This window comes from Pipistrellus hanaki, assembly GCF_964339955.1.
Source record: "Pipistrellus hanaki genome assembly, chromosome: 3".
NCBI classification, from domain to species: Eukaryota; Metazoa; Chordata; class Mammalia; order Chiroptera; family Vespertilionidae; genus Pipistrellus; species Pipistrellus hanaki.
Genome location: NC_140505.1, coordinates 157,256,560 through 157,273,900, shown reverse-complemented (window position 1 = coordinate 157,273,900; position 17,341 = coordinate 157,256,560). Strand labels below are relative to the sequence as shown.

The 17,341-nt window shown below is 36.0% G+C and overlaps 1 protein-coding gene across 1 annotated transcript in view; it reads right to left on the bottom strand.

Annotated features, from left to right (window-relative positions):
- The window catches only part of ITPR2 (inositol 1,4,5-trisphosphate receptor type 2), a 416,442-nt gene that overhangs the window by 106,281 nt on the left and 292,820 nt on the right, over positions 1–17,341 (bottom strand). Inside the window, exons 44-45 of the mRNA XM_084877146.1 lie at positions 16,981–17,076; positions 14,300–14,422 (exon numbers count right to left, since the gene is read on the bottom strand). Of these exons, the coding sequence (XP_084733272.1) occupies positions 14,300–14,422; positions 16,981–17,076 (219 nt within the window). The remainder of the gene's footprint in view (positions 1–14,299; positions 14,423–16,980; positions 17,077–17,341) is intronic.

Genomic DNA, 17,341 nt, shown 5'->3' with positions numbered 1-17,341 from the left:
TTTTTATTACTAAATTATATTAGTGAAGAAGGTATACTTATCTAAGTATCTATCATAGCGCCAATCATTAATATTACTACATAAATGTTCTCTAAATAAGTTCTTAGAATTAACAGAAATTTTGTACTTCACTAATAATCATTATTGGGTGAAGTTTTTATCGCATATGAATGATATAACTTACATTCTTTGTTGTTGTGTTTTTATCCTCACCTGAGTAGATGTTTTTATTGACTTTAGAGAGAGAAAGGGAGAGAGACAGAGAGAGAGAGAAGTTTCTATGTGAGAGAGAAAAATCAATTGGCTGCCTCCCATATGTACCTTGACAGGGGATGGAACCTGCAGTCTGGGCATGTATCCTAATCAAGAACCGAACCCTCAATCTTTTGGTGCATGGACAACACTCCAATCAACTGAGCCACCTAACCAGGGCAACTTACTTGTGTGTGCGTGTGCGTGTGCGTGTGTGTGTGTGTGTGTGTTTTCCTTGGCTGCCAAGAAACACAGAATAATTAATGCTCAAAGAAAAATTAGCTAATAATCATATATCTTATTACCTCAAATTGCTTTGTGGTAGCAACATAAAAAACAGTTTTGGGGCTTGGGGAAAATCGCTGATCTTGGTTTTCTTATTTCAGAGAAGGAACTTGCCATTTTGTTAGGCTTTCAGGCCAAATTCCTTTAGTTGCTTATATTTTTAAATATCTACAGCCAAGACTAACAGCAGTTTTTGGTGTGTTTTTTTCATGTAGCTGGGCAATTAGGAGAAGTCTATTTTCTACAACCTAATAAAATAATCTCTTGATATCTAAAAATGTCTGTTTTCAACTAAGTTCAAATTTTGAAAAGTTTCTACATTACCAAAGTCCTTTAATGAACCTTACCTATTTTGACTGCTATATTATTCAAATTTATTTATAATCACTCTGATTATAACTCTGACATTTTTATCATTATTTATCCCCAAGGATTTCAAATAGCTATGTGCATTTTTAAAAATCAGGTATATTCTATAGAACTGTTTAGAAAACATTGTATACTTTGCTGTTCTATGCCCTTGTATAAATTCATTTTAGGATACCAGCAAAAAGTTGGTCATTATGAATAGCATAGGTATTAATTGTATCATCCATTATTTTTCACTGTTGGTTACCAAGAAACTCAGAGCTACCACTGATAAACAGTAAGAATATTAACCAAGACCCTTAGCATGCTCAGATTCCTTTTCCTTCTCAAGGCTTTTGATCTTGTATTCTAACAGTTTAATTATACAAGTGCATTTCTTATTCAACCTCAAATTCCTTTTGTAACTAGGTAAAGTATAAATACAGGAATATCCAGTAGCTTATTAGTTACTCTGTTACATTACTTAAAACATATCCAGCCTGGCCAGTGTGGCTCAGTGGTTGAGCATTAACCTATGAACCAGGAGGTCATGGTTTGATTTCCAGTCAGGGCACATGCCCGAGTTGTGGGCTTGATCCCCAGTAGGGGGCATGCAGAAGACAGCTGATCAATGATTCTCTCTTATCACTGACATTTCGCTCTCTGTCTCCCTCTCCCTTCCTCTCTGAAATCAATAAAAATATATATCTAATATATATAATCTCCAGTAAAAGAACCATCATGGTCCAATTAGTCTATAGTGTCCATATAGGTTTCTGTAAGTTTGCTCTGCAAATATAGGTCATGGATTCCCATATTTTTTATGGATAAGAAAGCCGAAGTCAAAGAAGTGAGTGACATAATAGCTAACAGAGAAAACACAGGGTGCAGGGGTAAATAGCAACTAAGCTGTTTGTACCTTATTCTAGTCAACATATCACTGAGCTACAAGAGCCTTTGTGAGCTTAAAATCCCAGCTGTGTTTTCCACTTTCTGCACTACAGGCAATAATAAAGATGAAGTAATTGTAAGTTAGTTAAAACCCTTCAAAGATATTAAAGATGGAAGTTATGCATCCAATTACAAACCCATCTTCTGTTTCTAAAGTAAATGAAGCAATGCTGATTACTACGTATTAGATAAGAAAATCAAAGCTACAGTGAGGTTAAGCAGCATTAAGTCTCAAAGGAAAACCTTTTCAGCAATCTGCGTTATATATACATTTCATATGACTAGAATAAATTAAAATTTAGCTATTTAAAGCAATGTATATGCATATCCCTTAAAAATGTATATAGCTCAAGTAATTGTAGCTCTGAGATGACATTTTTAAGGAAAAAATAAATTAATGAGAACTATGAGGACATCTAACAAATTCCTTCACATGACTTAAAGAATCCCAGCCCTTGAAAGATGATGACCGGTTTTACCATCCTCTCTCCTGAACGGCTTTCTGTGGGGACAATATTAATCCAAGGATCTAAAATATGCTCAGAAATGCTATGTATTTTTCTGACTGGAAAAAATATACATATATAGAAGCATCCCTGCCTGATATCTCTAGCTCTCCTAACAAACTTTGAATTCAATGGATATAGCTGAAATAAGAGCAGACATAAGGAGTCAAAGACATGGCCAAGGCCTTCTATGCTATTAGGATTCGGATGGATGCCTTGATAATTATATCACTCAGAAATAAATATGAATCTACCAAACATGAAATGTTCAACAGAAAAATAATTGCTTCCACTAAACTTAGCTTCATGATCCTTACACCAAACTAACAATTACAGAAAGCCCAATTTCATTTCTTAGATTGCATTTTTTTTTTTTGCTCCCATTAACCGTACATTTGAAGGATCATTTAAATAGAGTATATTATAATTCAATGATTCCTTGTTGCTTGGAAAGATACATAGTTGTCTGTTAGAAGAATTCAACTAAGCATTCTTTCCCCATGATACTTTTCTTCATGGAAAGTTTCTTTAAAAAAAAAATGAGGCCTTATGGGTATCTAGATTTTGTGACTCTACTACTAATTAAGTAGTCAAGACATACATATATGAAATAAAAAACAATTCTATGATGATATCGAGCATAAGTTAGTGTGAAGGTATATATGCAATTTTGGGTGAAGATAACAAACATAAGAATTCAAAACCAAGATAAGATCATTGTTGATGGGAATTTACTTAGAAAACATAGTAAGCAGGTCTTAATTGGATCTCAGAGGAACTAGGATAACACTAAAATGAGTTTTAAGAACAGAAGATATTTTGTTAGTTTCAGAGGAGTGGTGACATCATGAACAAACAAAGTAATAAAATTGCCTAGCATGAGGAAAGATAATATAGGGCCGTACCTATGTAGTCTGTTCATATGATTGGCAAAGAGTTATTTATAAAAATTAAAAGGGAAGTATATAGTTGAATAATATCCTTTACTGTCAGAATGCTAAGATCAGTTTTGCAGGATTCTATTAATCTTACATAGTACCTGTATTACATAAAAATATTATCAGCATACATTCATTTTCCCCCCAACATTTCTTGAGTATCTATTATATGCTAAGTATGTACTTGGCATAGAAACAGGGAAAAAATTGTGTCTGTGCATAATGAATTTATACTCTAGTAGGGGTGACTTTGATCATGATAATAACAGAAAAATATTTTATTCAGTTTTTTATTATAATACTTAAACTATAAAATACTAGCGTTTTAGAGTATGTCCTGTCCTAGTCATTCATTCATTCATTCATTCATTCATTCATTCATTCATTTAAAAAAATTTTTATTGATTTTACAGAAAGAGGAAGATAGAGGAAGAAAGTAACATCGATGTGAAAAACATTGACCAGTTGCCTCCCATATACACCTCAATCAGGGATCGAAACCATAAGTTAGGGAAGTGCTCTGACCAGAAATTGAACCAGCAACCTTCCAGTGGATGGATGACACTCAACCATCTGAGCCACACTGGCCAGGGCATTCATTCATTTTTTTAATTCATGCAAAATCTGTTAAGTGGCTATAATCAGTATCATTATCAAAGATTTAGAATTAAATTAGTATAATTAATTTTATATAAAAACCATAAGTAGATACTACATAAAGTCCCCAAAGAAGCTCCTTTCTCTAAAATATGTATGGTATTTCAGAAGTTGTTGCCTCTGTCTAGAATGTTCCCACCTCCCCTGCATCCTTCATGATTCAGTTCAAGTGTCACCTCTTCCATGAGTTATCTCCTGACTCCCTAGGGAAGTGTATTTTGGGCATACCTCCACTTTAACAAAAGCACATCTATAGAGAGGAATGAAGATGGTGGTGTAGGTAAACACTCCTAAATGGCTGCCATGCACAACAAGTTCAAAAACAACTATAAAACAAACATCTGTCTCCCAAAAACCAAACGAAAGCTGGCTGAGAGGAAGCCCTACAACTAGACTGAAATGAAAGAGGAGAATTCAGGGCACAAGCACTGAAAAACCAAGTTAGGGGGGCAAGGACGCGATAAGGGCTGGCGGTGGATCCAGGCTGGTGAAGGGTGGTGCTTTCTTCAACCCAAAGAGAGACAAGCGCCCAATTTCTCTGAAATCCAGTTTCTGGGGAAAGGCTAGACTGTCTGCCATCGGGTCAGAAGGTGAGGCTGGCTTGCTTTCAGAGCTGAGATTGTTTGCTGTACTGTGGTGCGAGACGCAGGATGACGTGGGGACACCATCAGAGAGGTGGCGGATGGCAGCCATCACGGTTGGCCACATGCCAGCCTACTGATGCCCTGAGACTCTGCCCTGAGACTCTGCCCCTCACAACACAACAAAGCTCTAAGCATCGGACTTTGCATTTGAATGGCTCTCTCTGTTGCAGTTTAGCAAAATTGCAACCTGGGGCAAATAGATCCAAGGAGGACAGGAATGTGGTTCACGCTGTAGCTTCTGCGACAGTACTGGCCTCAGACAGTAGCTGAACTGCACCTCATTGAGACCCAGAAACCAGAGTTCTTGTGCTCAGTTTCAATCCCTCACACCCATACATGACACATTTGGGAGACGGTCTCAGTAAGCACCAAAGCCCCACTGAAACAAGTCGTGTCTCCAGTGCAGCAGTTCTTCCTTTATAGACACAGCAGGTCCTCACAGACAATTGGCCTGGAGGTCAATTCCTCCCAGTGTATCAACAGCAATCAAGGCTTAATTACACCAAGACTTCGCACCAACCCCACAAAGGGATTTAGCAAAAGCGACCACCTCAGGTGATTGGGGAAGCTCAGCTACTGACCCCTATAGGTCACTGACCACACAAAGCCACTCCATCAACACAGGGAGGCAGCCAGAATGAGGAAACACAGAAGCATGACATGAATGGGAGAAATGGAGGAGAGTAAACTACTGGATGACACACAGTTCAAAATCACATTTATAAGATTACTCAAGAATCTTCTAAAAACCTTTGAGAAACTTGATGAGACCTCCAAGAAGCTTGGTGAGGACCTTAATGAGAATACCAAAAAAATGGAAAAGGACCATCCAGAAATTAAGCATACAAAGTCTGAAATACAGAATATACAGAAACTCAACTATAGATCAACATGCCCCAAGAATCAAACCAAAGATCTGGAATATAAGAAAGCAAAAATCACCCAACCAGAAAGGCAAAAAGAAAGAAGAATCCAAAAGTGTGAGGATAGTGTAAGGAACCTCAGGGACATCTTAAAGCGTACCAACATCCGGATTTTTGGGGTGCCAGAAGAAGAGAGCAGAATATTGAAGGCTTAATGGAAGAAATAATGACAGAAAACTTTCTCTACCTGGTGAAAACTTTCTCTACCTGGTGAAAAGAAATAGACAAGTTCAGGAAGTGCACAGGACCCCAAACAGGAGGAATCCAAAGAGGACCACACCAAGACACATCATAATTGAAATGCCAAGAGCAAAAGACAAAGAGAAAATCTTACAAGCAGCAAGAGAAAAACAACTAGTTACCTACAAGGGAGTACCCATACGACTGTCAGCTGATTTCTCAAAAGAAAATATGCAGGCCAGAAGGGAGTGGCAAGAAATATTCAAAATGATGAACAATAAGAATCTACAACCAAGATTACTCTACCCAGCAAAGCTATCATTCAGAATTGAAGGGCAAATAAAGAGTTTCACAGATAAGAAAAAGTTAAAGGAGTTCATCAGCATCAAACCAGGATTATATGAAATGTTGAAGGGTATTCTTTAAGAAGAGGAAAAAGAAGAAAAAGGTAAAGGTAAAAAAATTATGAACAACAAAAAGGCATCAAATATATACCTACCAACAAGCGAATCTAAAAATCAAGAGAATAAAAAAATCTGAAGAACAAAATGGACTGGTGAATATAATAGAATCAGGGACACAGAAAGAGATTGGACTAACAATTCACAGGGGGAAAGGGATCTTAGGGGTACAGGAAGAGATTGGACAAAAATCTTATACCTATGGATGAAGACAGTGGCGGGGGTAAAGGCATGGGGTGGTGGAGGGGAGCTAAGGTGGGGGGAGAGGAACACCTGTAATAATCTGAACAATCAAGATTTATTTAAAAAAAAAAAAAAAAGTCAGCAGAGGTGAGCCATGGTGGCCTGCTTTGGAAGATTATCACCAGATGCCCCACCCACACCTGCCCCCACATTGCTCATTCATAAGCCCTGTCTGGCCCTGAAGATGGTTTAATTTTAACCCCAATCTCTTCTACTAAAGGTCTCTGTGACCCATGCTCTACATCACATCCACGCAACTCCTACAAACCCTGTCTGAATAGATGGTTGTTGCTAAGTCTTGGGCTATATCTTTAGAGATGAGTTAGCATCTCTGCAAGACAACATGAAAAATTATATAATTAATTACAAAACCTGAATTCATTATACATTAGAATAAAATTTAGATGAATGCTTAACAAGTCTCAAAGTTATGAAAGAAAATTATTGTTAAAATATTTACAGAGAAAATAAATGATGGAGAAGTAGGTGATACAATTATGACTAAGGGTTATTGACCTTAATTAAAATTCACTGGGAAAAAAATTAAACCCTATCAATATGGATAAACACAGTTTTAAGTAATTCAAAAGAGAGCTAAAAATGAGCAAATAACATATTTTAAAATATACATTTTATTAATAATCCCAAATATATGACTTAATATTAAATCCCATTTAATCTACAATTCATTAATTTATTTAATACACATTTATTGAGAAGTTATTATGGTCTAAACACTATTAGCTTAGAAAATATTTTTAAATGATCTTAATTTTAGAATCCAATAAGAGCCGAAACCGGTTTGGCTCAATGGATAGAGCGTTGGCTTGGGGACTGAAGGGACCCGGGTTCGATTCCGGTCAAGGGCATGTACCTTGGTTGCAGGCATATCCCCAGTAGGGGGTGTGCAAGAGGCAGCTGATCGATGACTCTCTCTCATCGGTGTTTCTAGCTCTCTATCTCTCTCCCTTCCTCTCTGTACAAAAACAATAAAATATATTAAAAAAAAAAGAATCCAATAAGATTCTGTAAAAACAATTTTATAATCACATACTGTGAGAAACAATTTTGTAATATGCATCGATAACCATAAAATAGTTACTACCTGCAACCTAGTAATTAAACTTATTGGAATTCAATCTAGAGAGAGAACCAGCATGTTAATGTATGAGGCTATTAATCACGGCATAATTTATAATATCAAAAACATTAGAAACTTAAATGTCTAACAATAAGGAGTGACTCAATAAATTACGGTACATTCAAACAATGAGCAATTATGCAGACATTAAAATTACAATTTCAACACCATTTAGTGAGATGGGGAAATGATCATGAAAAATTATAAAGCCGGTATTTTAAAAACAATTTCATACAGCCAGTTTAAAGTGATACATTCTTTCTTGCTTTTTGAGCTCAGGAGTTATTTTTGCTTTCTAGTGGCTTGCTATCTAATACTCCTTCTCTTCCTGTAAAGTATATATTTATCCATATACTTCTTATTCTAGTAAGTATTAAAACAGAGGATATTACATATTCATAACAGTATTATTCTCAATACCCAAGATATAAGATATTAAACAACAGCTATCCATCAATGGATGAATGGCCAAAATATATATGTGTGTGTGTGTGTGTGTGTGTGTGTGTGTGTGTGTGTGTGTATACACACATACATACATACATGTAGGTTATGATTATTACAATAGATTTATTAAGTCTGTGTTTAGTGTACTCACAACTGTAAACCTGCTTTTACCCCATTGTGTGTGTGTGTGTGCGTGTTTACACACACAGTGGAATCTTATTCAGCTTTATAGCTGAATAAGGAAATATTGCTGTTTCCAACATCTTGGAGGAAACTTGAGAGCATTATGCTAAGTGAAATAAATCAGAGAGAGAAAGACAAATACTGCATAATATCACTTTTATGTGAAATCTAAAAATGTCAAAATCAGAGAAATTAGAATGATTAGCAGGGGTTGGGGGGTGGAGGAAATGGGGAGATATTGGCCAAAGGGTACAAACTTCCAGTTAAAAGATTAACAAATTCTGGGGATGTGTGTGTAGCCTAGTGATTGTGGCTAATAATAATGTACCATACAATTAAAATGTTGCCAAGAGAGTAGATCTTATAAGTTCTCACCTATGTAACTAGATGGAGTTGTGAGCTAATGCTATGTTGGTAGTCATTTAACAATAAATAAATGTACAAACTCAATGCATCATATACCTTAAACTTACTCATTGTTATTATATGTCAATTATATCTCAATAAAGCTTAGGGAGAAAATAAAAGGTCTCAAATAGAAGAACAAAAATTGGTCCATGGGACTAGAGAAACAATATGGCCTAATATATGTTAAACATATCCAAAATACTGGACAATTGTCTAGACTGTGGACAGTGACTATTGTATAGAAACACGGGAATAAAGAGGAAAAAGAACAGGAAGAAAGCAGAATGTAAAACAAACAAACAAAAAACCAAGCCTAGAGGGGTATGAGGAGAGCATGTGGATGACAGAAAACCCAAAAGGACACATATCTTAATTTTTAAGGAAATTCTCTGCACGACCCCATGGTATCAGAGCTTAAGAAATTCCCTTTTTAAAGTATTTATAGTTTTATGTAGATCAGACTAGCCACTTACAAGAAGCATTATTTGTTTCTTGTAACACCAACCACAAGAATGACCAAAAAGGTTGTCACGGTAGGAAAAGCAGAACTACCTCACTGCCATAAAAAGAATAACAACAAAGATTGAAAGTCTGAGGGCACCAAAATAAACTGTCTGTACAAAAGTTGATAATAGTAAAACAAGGAGGAAGTTGAACCTTGGGTTTGGAATTACTGAACCGTGCAAAGGCAGAAACCAATCTGCATAGTCATCAGCATGCAGCGGCCGAATGATCCCATAGTCACAATGAAAGAAAGCCTTGAAACCTGGACTCAACCAAACCCTTGGAGCACAGATACATGGCTCCCTCTGGCAGCAAAGCTTACAATCATCATTCTTTTGTGTTTGTGCCTTGGTGTGGTAGCTATTTGGAGAACAGGTTCATAAGGAACTCAGCAACCGTGTTTGGCCTCCCAAGAAACCAAATATCATATCCTAGCATAGAGAGGGCCAAAGAAGTCATGGTGGGATGATCAAAAGAGCACCATGTGCTCTCTTTATGGGTGAAAGCTGAATTGTTCATGAAAACATATTTAAAACCTGGCAAGGTAATAACTCTCTGTGTCACTCTAAGAAAATAAGCAGATGTCTGTTATGTACATTGTTTCATATATTTTGCCATTCCTACCTGCCGCAACCTTTTGCAGCAAGGATTCAGAATCTAGAGAAGGGGCCAAGCATAAATGGATATACTATATAAGAAATATAAATTTAGAAATTATTGGGGGAACCAGGCGGAGGCCCTTCTCTAGTAGAATGGCTCTCTGAATGTCTGTACCCATAGCTTTTTTTTTTTTTTTTTTTTTTACTAGAATATACATTTGCTCTTTAGCAAACCAAACAGACATATCGAAGGTAAGGTTTGGTAAACAGTACAAGATTATCAGGTTAGGAGATTGCCTTCAACCATAACAATTGGTGCATAGCTTTTAGCCTTTGCTAGAGCCCAAGGTCCATCAGCCTTCTGACTGACCTCTCACATTTATTACGCTAATACTTAGTTTTTGCCTATCCCCTCATTGAGTTCCTAGAAAGAACCCATATAAACTCTTATTTAATATTTACACTCTTACAATTTAATCACAAGGTTTAAAGGCTTCAGCAATTCAGCATTTCCTTCTCCTTAACCAGTCTGACATTTTCTTCCTGAAGTCTGTCTTTCTTCATGTATTTCTATATTGTACCATCAGGGCTCTACAAACTACTGTTTTTCTAACATTTTAGTTTTGAAAAATTAATAAACTTCTACATATTCATTCAAGCCATTTTCACATCTCTTCATTTCAGTACGTTTTTTTTAACCCCTTGTTATTTTTTCATTGCTTCTGAATTCCCATTCCTTGGACAATTTCACCATTATCCTTGAATAAAATCTGTCATCTCCAAGCATTCTCGTAAACTCAAATCCATCAAAATCATTGCCTTTTATGCTGTCTTTATTTTTAACTTCTTTCATGTTTTGTACCATTACCTTTTGATTTATGACTAGCTCATGCATTTATTATTTTCATTCTTCTCAATATCCACCTTAACCTGTTGTTAAATTTGTATTCTCTATTTAATGCTTAAAACTGAACTGACCTCACATAAGTCCTTTCTTGATTTTGACTTTTTTTTTAATCCTGCCTGAGGAGTGAGGATATTTTTCCCCCATTGGTTTTTAGAGAGAGTGTAAGGAAGCGAGAGAGGGGGAGAAAGGGAGAGAGTGAAAGGGAAAGGAGAGAGAGAGAGAGAGGGAAAGAAAGAGAGAGAGAATAGAGAGACACATTGATTTGTGGCCTCCACTTGCGCCCCAACCTGGGCTGGGGATTGAACCTGCGACCAAAGTACATGTCCTTGACTGGGAATAGAACCTGTGACCCATTGGTCCACAGCCTGATGGGTGCTCTAACTACTGAGCCAAACAAGCCAGGGCTAAACCTTGGCATTTTTATGGTTACTCACATTATACTAGTAATATTAGATTGCATTTTTAAGCATAGTCTGTATGGACGGTGTAATGTGGCTCAAATATCTATCACTCTGCTGCTTCCAGTGATGACTTCACTTGTCTGGTTGTTCATTTCCCACTTGAAAGCTCCATGATCAGGTCCTGTTAATGATGTTGCTCATTCATACAGAGGGAATAAACTCTCCAGACAGAGCAAATCCAGCTTTCAGTCAAGAAAGCATGGGTGGCTATATTCCCCAACTTTCTACTTCTCACCCTATCCTACTCTGCGTTGCTGATTCCCTTCCACAATGCTACAGCTTCTGAAGTAATTCCTTGCTCTCACACATATGCTGTGTCACCACATTTCTCTATTTGTTACAGTAGCCAATATTATTTTAATTCTCAGCATGTGATTTTATTCTTTCTACTCACATTCAATTTCTAATCATTACTTTTCTAGTTTGACTCAATTCCTATCACCTGGTTTCTCTTTCTCTCTAAAACTATACTCTTTCCACATTCTAAATCTCTGTGTTATATTTCCTTCAACTTGTCCTTCATCTTAGCTTTTAGTTCCTCAATACCTAAAATACTTTTTGGTTCTTCCAGCTATAACCTATCTGCCCTTTTCTTTTTTTCTGTCATATACACATAGATATAAATATAGATATAGATGATATAGACATAGACATAGACATAGACATACTATGAGAGACCTAAAAATCTTCTCAATGATCCAACTGTATTACAATCAATAGCAACATCTTTTAGAATTTTACTGTAAATGTAAATACATAGCAAAGGTAGTAAAATTAACTTTTACAAAGCTATTATAAATGTTAAAAAACAAAATCAGAAAAAAAAAACTATGATTACAATAACCAGTTAAGGGATATAACAGGTAATAATAAGATATAAAATGTGACATCAAAAACATAAAATGTGTGGAGTAAATGTTGAGTTTTACAATGAGATCAAACTGAAGTTGTTATCAACTTAAAATAGATTCTTATAAACATAAGTTGTTTATATAAGCCTCATAATAACAACAAAACAAAAAATTATAGTTAATAGACAAATAATGAGAAAAAACAGGCATACCACAAAAGAAAATAATCAAAGCACAAAGGAAGAGAGCAAGAGAAGAAAGGAACAGAGAGGAACAACAAAAGTATGCAGAAAATAATTAATCAAACAAAAAAATGCACAAACCTATCAATAATTACTTTAAATATAAATAGACTATATTCCCTAACCAAAGATATAGAGTAACTGAATGGATAAAACAAACAAACTAACAAACAAAAAGATCATCTATATACTTCAAACAAAAGACTTGACATGTAAGAACATACATAGATTGAAAATGAAGGCATGCTAAAAGATATTCCATGCAAATGGAGACCAAAAGAAAGCTGGAGTAGTTTCATTTATATCAGACAAAATAGATTTTAAAAACAAGAGTTTAATAAGAGATAAAGAAGAGCATTACATAATGATAAATGGTTAATTCAACAAGAAGATATGAGTTTGCTCTCACCACTCTTATTCAACATAGTACTAGAGTCCTAGCCACAGCAATCAGACAATAAAAATAAATAAAAGGCACCAAATTGGAAAAGAATAAAACTTTATTTGCAGATAATATGATAATATATATGGAGAACCCTAAAGATTTTCTAGACTGCTAAATGATTAATGAATTAAGTAAAATAACAAGATTCAAAATAAGTATTCAGGAATCAGTTTCAACGTTATATACCAATACTCAACTATCAGAAAAGAAAACTAAGAAAGCAATCCATTTAAAATTGCATAAAAAATACCTATAAATAAATTTAGTTTAGGATGTAAAAGATCTGTACTTGGAGAATTATAAGACACTGAAGAAAGAAACTGATAAAGATACAAATAAGTGGAAGCATATACTATATTCATGGATAGAAAGAATTAACATAATTAAAATGTCCATACAACCCAAAGCAATCTATAGATTCAATGCAATTCCTATTAAGAAACCAGTGGTATATTTAATAGAACCAGAAAAAATATTCCAAAAATGTATATGGAAGCACAAAAGACCCCAAATAACTATAACAATCTTGAGAAAGAAAAACAGAATTGAAGGAATCACACTACCCATCAGAGAAATACAAGTACCATTGATTTAACTTATATGTGGAATCTAGTGAACAAAATGAACTAACAAAAGAAATAGAGACAGACTCATAAATACACAGACCAGACTGACAGCTATCAGAGTGGAGGGGGCTTCAGGGCTGGGTGAAAAAGGTGAAAGAATTAAGCAAAGAAAAAAATTTTCACAGACACCAGCATGGTGATTACCAGAGGAAGAGGGTGTGGCGAGGGGGATGTATAAGAGGGGAGGGAGATGTATAAGAGGGTAAAGGGGGGATAAATAGTGATGGAAGGAGACTTTATTTGGGTAGTGAACACAATATAAAGATGATATATTATAGAACTGTATACCTGAAACCTATATAATTTTATTAACCAACTAGAGGCCTGGTGTACAACTTTGTGTACTGGGGGGGAGAGGGGTCCCTCAGCCCAGCCTGCACCCTCTCCCAGTCTGGGACTCCTCAGGGGATGTCCACCTGCCTGCTTAGGTCTGCTCCACAGCAGCACTGCCTGGCTTCTGGCTGAGCGGTGCTCCCCCTGTGGAAGCACACTGACCACCAGGGGGCAGCTCCTGCAATGAGTATATGTTCCCTGGTGGACAGTGCATGTCATAGCGACTGGTGGTTCTGCCATTTGGTTAATTTGCATATTATCCTTTTATTATATAGGATGTTGTCCTAATGAATGCAATAAAAATTTAAAAGCTAAAAAAAAAAGAAGATTTGACATTTGTAAATATTTAGGTAACCAATATAAGAGCACCTAGATATATAAAGCAGATATTAATAGACCTAAAGGGGCAAACAGGCAACAATACAATAATAGTGAGGTACTTTTAATTACCCCACTTACATTTATGAACAGATAATCTGGACAGAAAAATCAATAAAGAAATACTGGCCTTATATGAAACCAGATGGACTAACAAATATTTATAGAACATTGCATACAAAGAATACACATTCTTCTCAAACGCACATTGAACATTTTTCCCAGATAGATCATATGTTAGGCCACAAAACATATCTTAATAAATTTAAGAGGATTGAAATTATATCCATCATCTTTTCTGACCACAGTATAGGAAGCTAGAAATTAATTATGTAGAGACAACTTACACCATACACAAAAATCATGTGAAGATAGAAATATCTTACCTGATGGGCCAGAATATAAATATTGTGTCCAACATCTTTTGGGGAAACACCATCATCTCCACCCTCATCACCTCCATGATCGCACTCCAATCCTTGGTTATAGGCATTCTTCATCACATCCACCTACCAAAGACACAGAGGGGACCAGCAAGGCTTGGAATGCCACAAACAACATGCATTTTACATTGTCCATGAGGTGCAATTAAAAGCTAGAATGCTTCCCAAGACTTGAAAAGTATCAAGAGCTCTAAATGAAAATGGCTTTAGTTAAATTTGCACAGAAGTATTTCCCTACAATATTTATTTCCTGTTTTCCTTGGAGAATTTTGCTTTGAGTTTTGAGTGATGACAGTGCCATAAGTTCCGATGAATTGGGAGCCTCTGGAGCTGTGATATCTAGCCGTTATTTATTAAGTGCCTTCCAGGTCACCGGGATCCACGGTGCAGACATCGCCCTCTGCACCGAGGAACCAGTGATGGATTCAACAGAGCATCTGCCCTCAAGTGATGAACACCATGGAGAGCAGAGGCTGCCAACCTTTCAGACCTCACAGACCACTAGTGGTCTGGTTAGTGACTGCTGATCTAGAGCAGTGTTTTTCAACCTTTTTTGGGCAAAGGCACACTTGTTTCATGAAAAAAATCAAGAGGCACACCACCATTAGAAAATGTTAAAAAAAATTAACTCTGTGCCTATATTGACTATATATAAAGTAATTCTCTTGAATAGGAATCAAATAAACACAAAGAAAGTATTTTATAATTACTTTATTATGAAATATTAAGTAAACAAAATAGTGAAAAATTATAAAATTATAAAATTCTTGTCTTGTCTTGTCTGCACCTACGGCACACCAGGCAACAGCGGTTGAAAAACACTGATCTAGAGGGTGCCCTGGCCTTCGTGGCTCAGTTGGTTGAGTGTCATGCCATGCATTAAAAGGTCACAGGTTAGCCGGAACCGGTTTGGCTCACTGGATAGAGCGTCGGCCTGCAGACTGAAAGATCCCGGTTTCGATTCCAGTCAAGGGCATGTACTTTGGTTGCGGGCACATCCCCTGTGGGGGGTGTGCAAGAGGCAGCTGATCGATGACTCTCTCTCATCGATGTTTCTAACTCTCTATGCCTCTTTCTTCCTCTCTGTAAAAAATCAATAATATATATAATATATATATATATATATATATATATATATATATATATATATATATATATATAAAATAAAAAAGGTCACAGGTTATAGTCCCAGTCAGGGCATGTGCTGGGGCTTACAGGCTCTATCTCCACTAGGGGGCGTGCAGGAGGCAGTTGATAGATACTTCTCATATCAAGGTTTCTCTCCCTCTCCTTTTCTCTCTCTCTAAAATCAATTTTAAAAATTGCATATTTTTTAAAAAGCGAAGAACACAACAATCCTACAGCAAGACTTAAGTTTGAGGTACTAATTAAGCATAGGGCATGGGCACTAACTGAGTCAAGAGGTTGAGAGTGGGCCATAACAAGGAAGTGGATGATGAGAGAAATGTGTTGTGGGCAGATAAAGCAGTATTTTCAACAGGCTATTGTACAGTGCTGTTTTTGAATAAATATATAGCCCACTGTCCCTTTTAATCATAAATACACTATCAACTTTTATTGTTCAGAAAGATATGTAATGTTTGAGGGATAGTAAACATTTTTTACATATCTTCACAACATATTCCAATATACAAACCAAAGAAAATTCTTCTTACTATTCATAGCCCAATGCCTTGCAGATACGAGGCTCTCATTATACATACGGTAAATCAAAATGTATCTTATTTTTATCTTCCACCCTTGACTCCATTCTTATTTTTTTTTTTTTTTATTGATTTGAGAGAGAAACATTGGTTTGTTTTTCCACTTTTCTGTGCATTCATTGGTTGATTCTTGTATATGCCCTGACTGGAGATCTAACCTATAACCTTGGCATAATGGGATGATGCTCTAACCAACTAAGCTACCCAGCCAGGGCTCCTTCCTTACTATTAAAAAGAAAGCAAAAGATTGCTTTCCATAGAATTTTCTCATAGCACTAACAATGGTTCTCATAAGACTAGGATTTAGTCATTGGAGCATCAAGCTATAAGGTATAAGGATGTTGTTAATGCTTTTGAAACCCAATGCTTTTAAGGTTTGGTGATATTACTCCATGATTTCCATGTCACACATGAGGAGGAAAATATAACTTGTACAATAGGAAGACCCTTTAATGATTTCTGTGGAATTCCCATCAAATCTCCAATTTTCTCTAGAACAAGCATTATGTAATATTTCACTGATAAAAACAAGTACAAAAGATATTGATTTTATTGCATTGTTCAGAAAGAGGTATAAATATAATTTTTAAGTGGTACGAACATTTGTCTCACATAGCTTCCTCATTTAATATATTCCAATACAGAAACTAAAGCAAACTTTACTTTTTCCTGTCAAAAGACTTTGCAGATAGTTTAGTGCTAAGAGTGGATAAACCATTGAAATGATAAGGACCCAAATCACACTGGCCTTTGCCCTCATGAGGCCTTCTGAGATATTTGTAAGGTGTTCTGATGCCTTGGTTGAGCAGTGAAAGTCACCAGACTTTTTCTTGACATGCATACTACAAACTTATCCCTTTTAGTGATATATGTTAACATGGGTTTCAAAAGCTTCCTTACCAGTTCCCTGGGTCTCATGTTAAAAAGAATTCTTTCTGCATTCTCGCTGTCATGTCTGCTTTCCATAATGGCCAGCAGAAGCTTGGAGGCGTTGTTCTAGAGAAACAGACCGGGTTAACGCACAGGAAAAAAATCGATTTCATGGATTAACGATCCCCTGCCTTTGTTAATGGAGATTACCAAGGCCATTTTTCTTTTAAACCAAACGGAATTTTAAATTGCTAATTTGGTTTGGCTTATTAGCACTTTTAAATAGGATGTTTTACTTTATTGTCCACACAAAATAAAAATAATAAATCATGAGAGATAGTAATAAGGGATATTTTAAATATTGGTGAAAAGGTGTTTTAAAAACAAGACT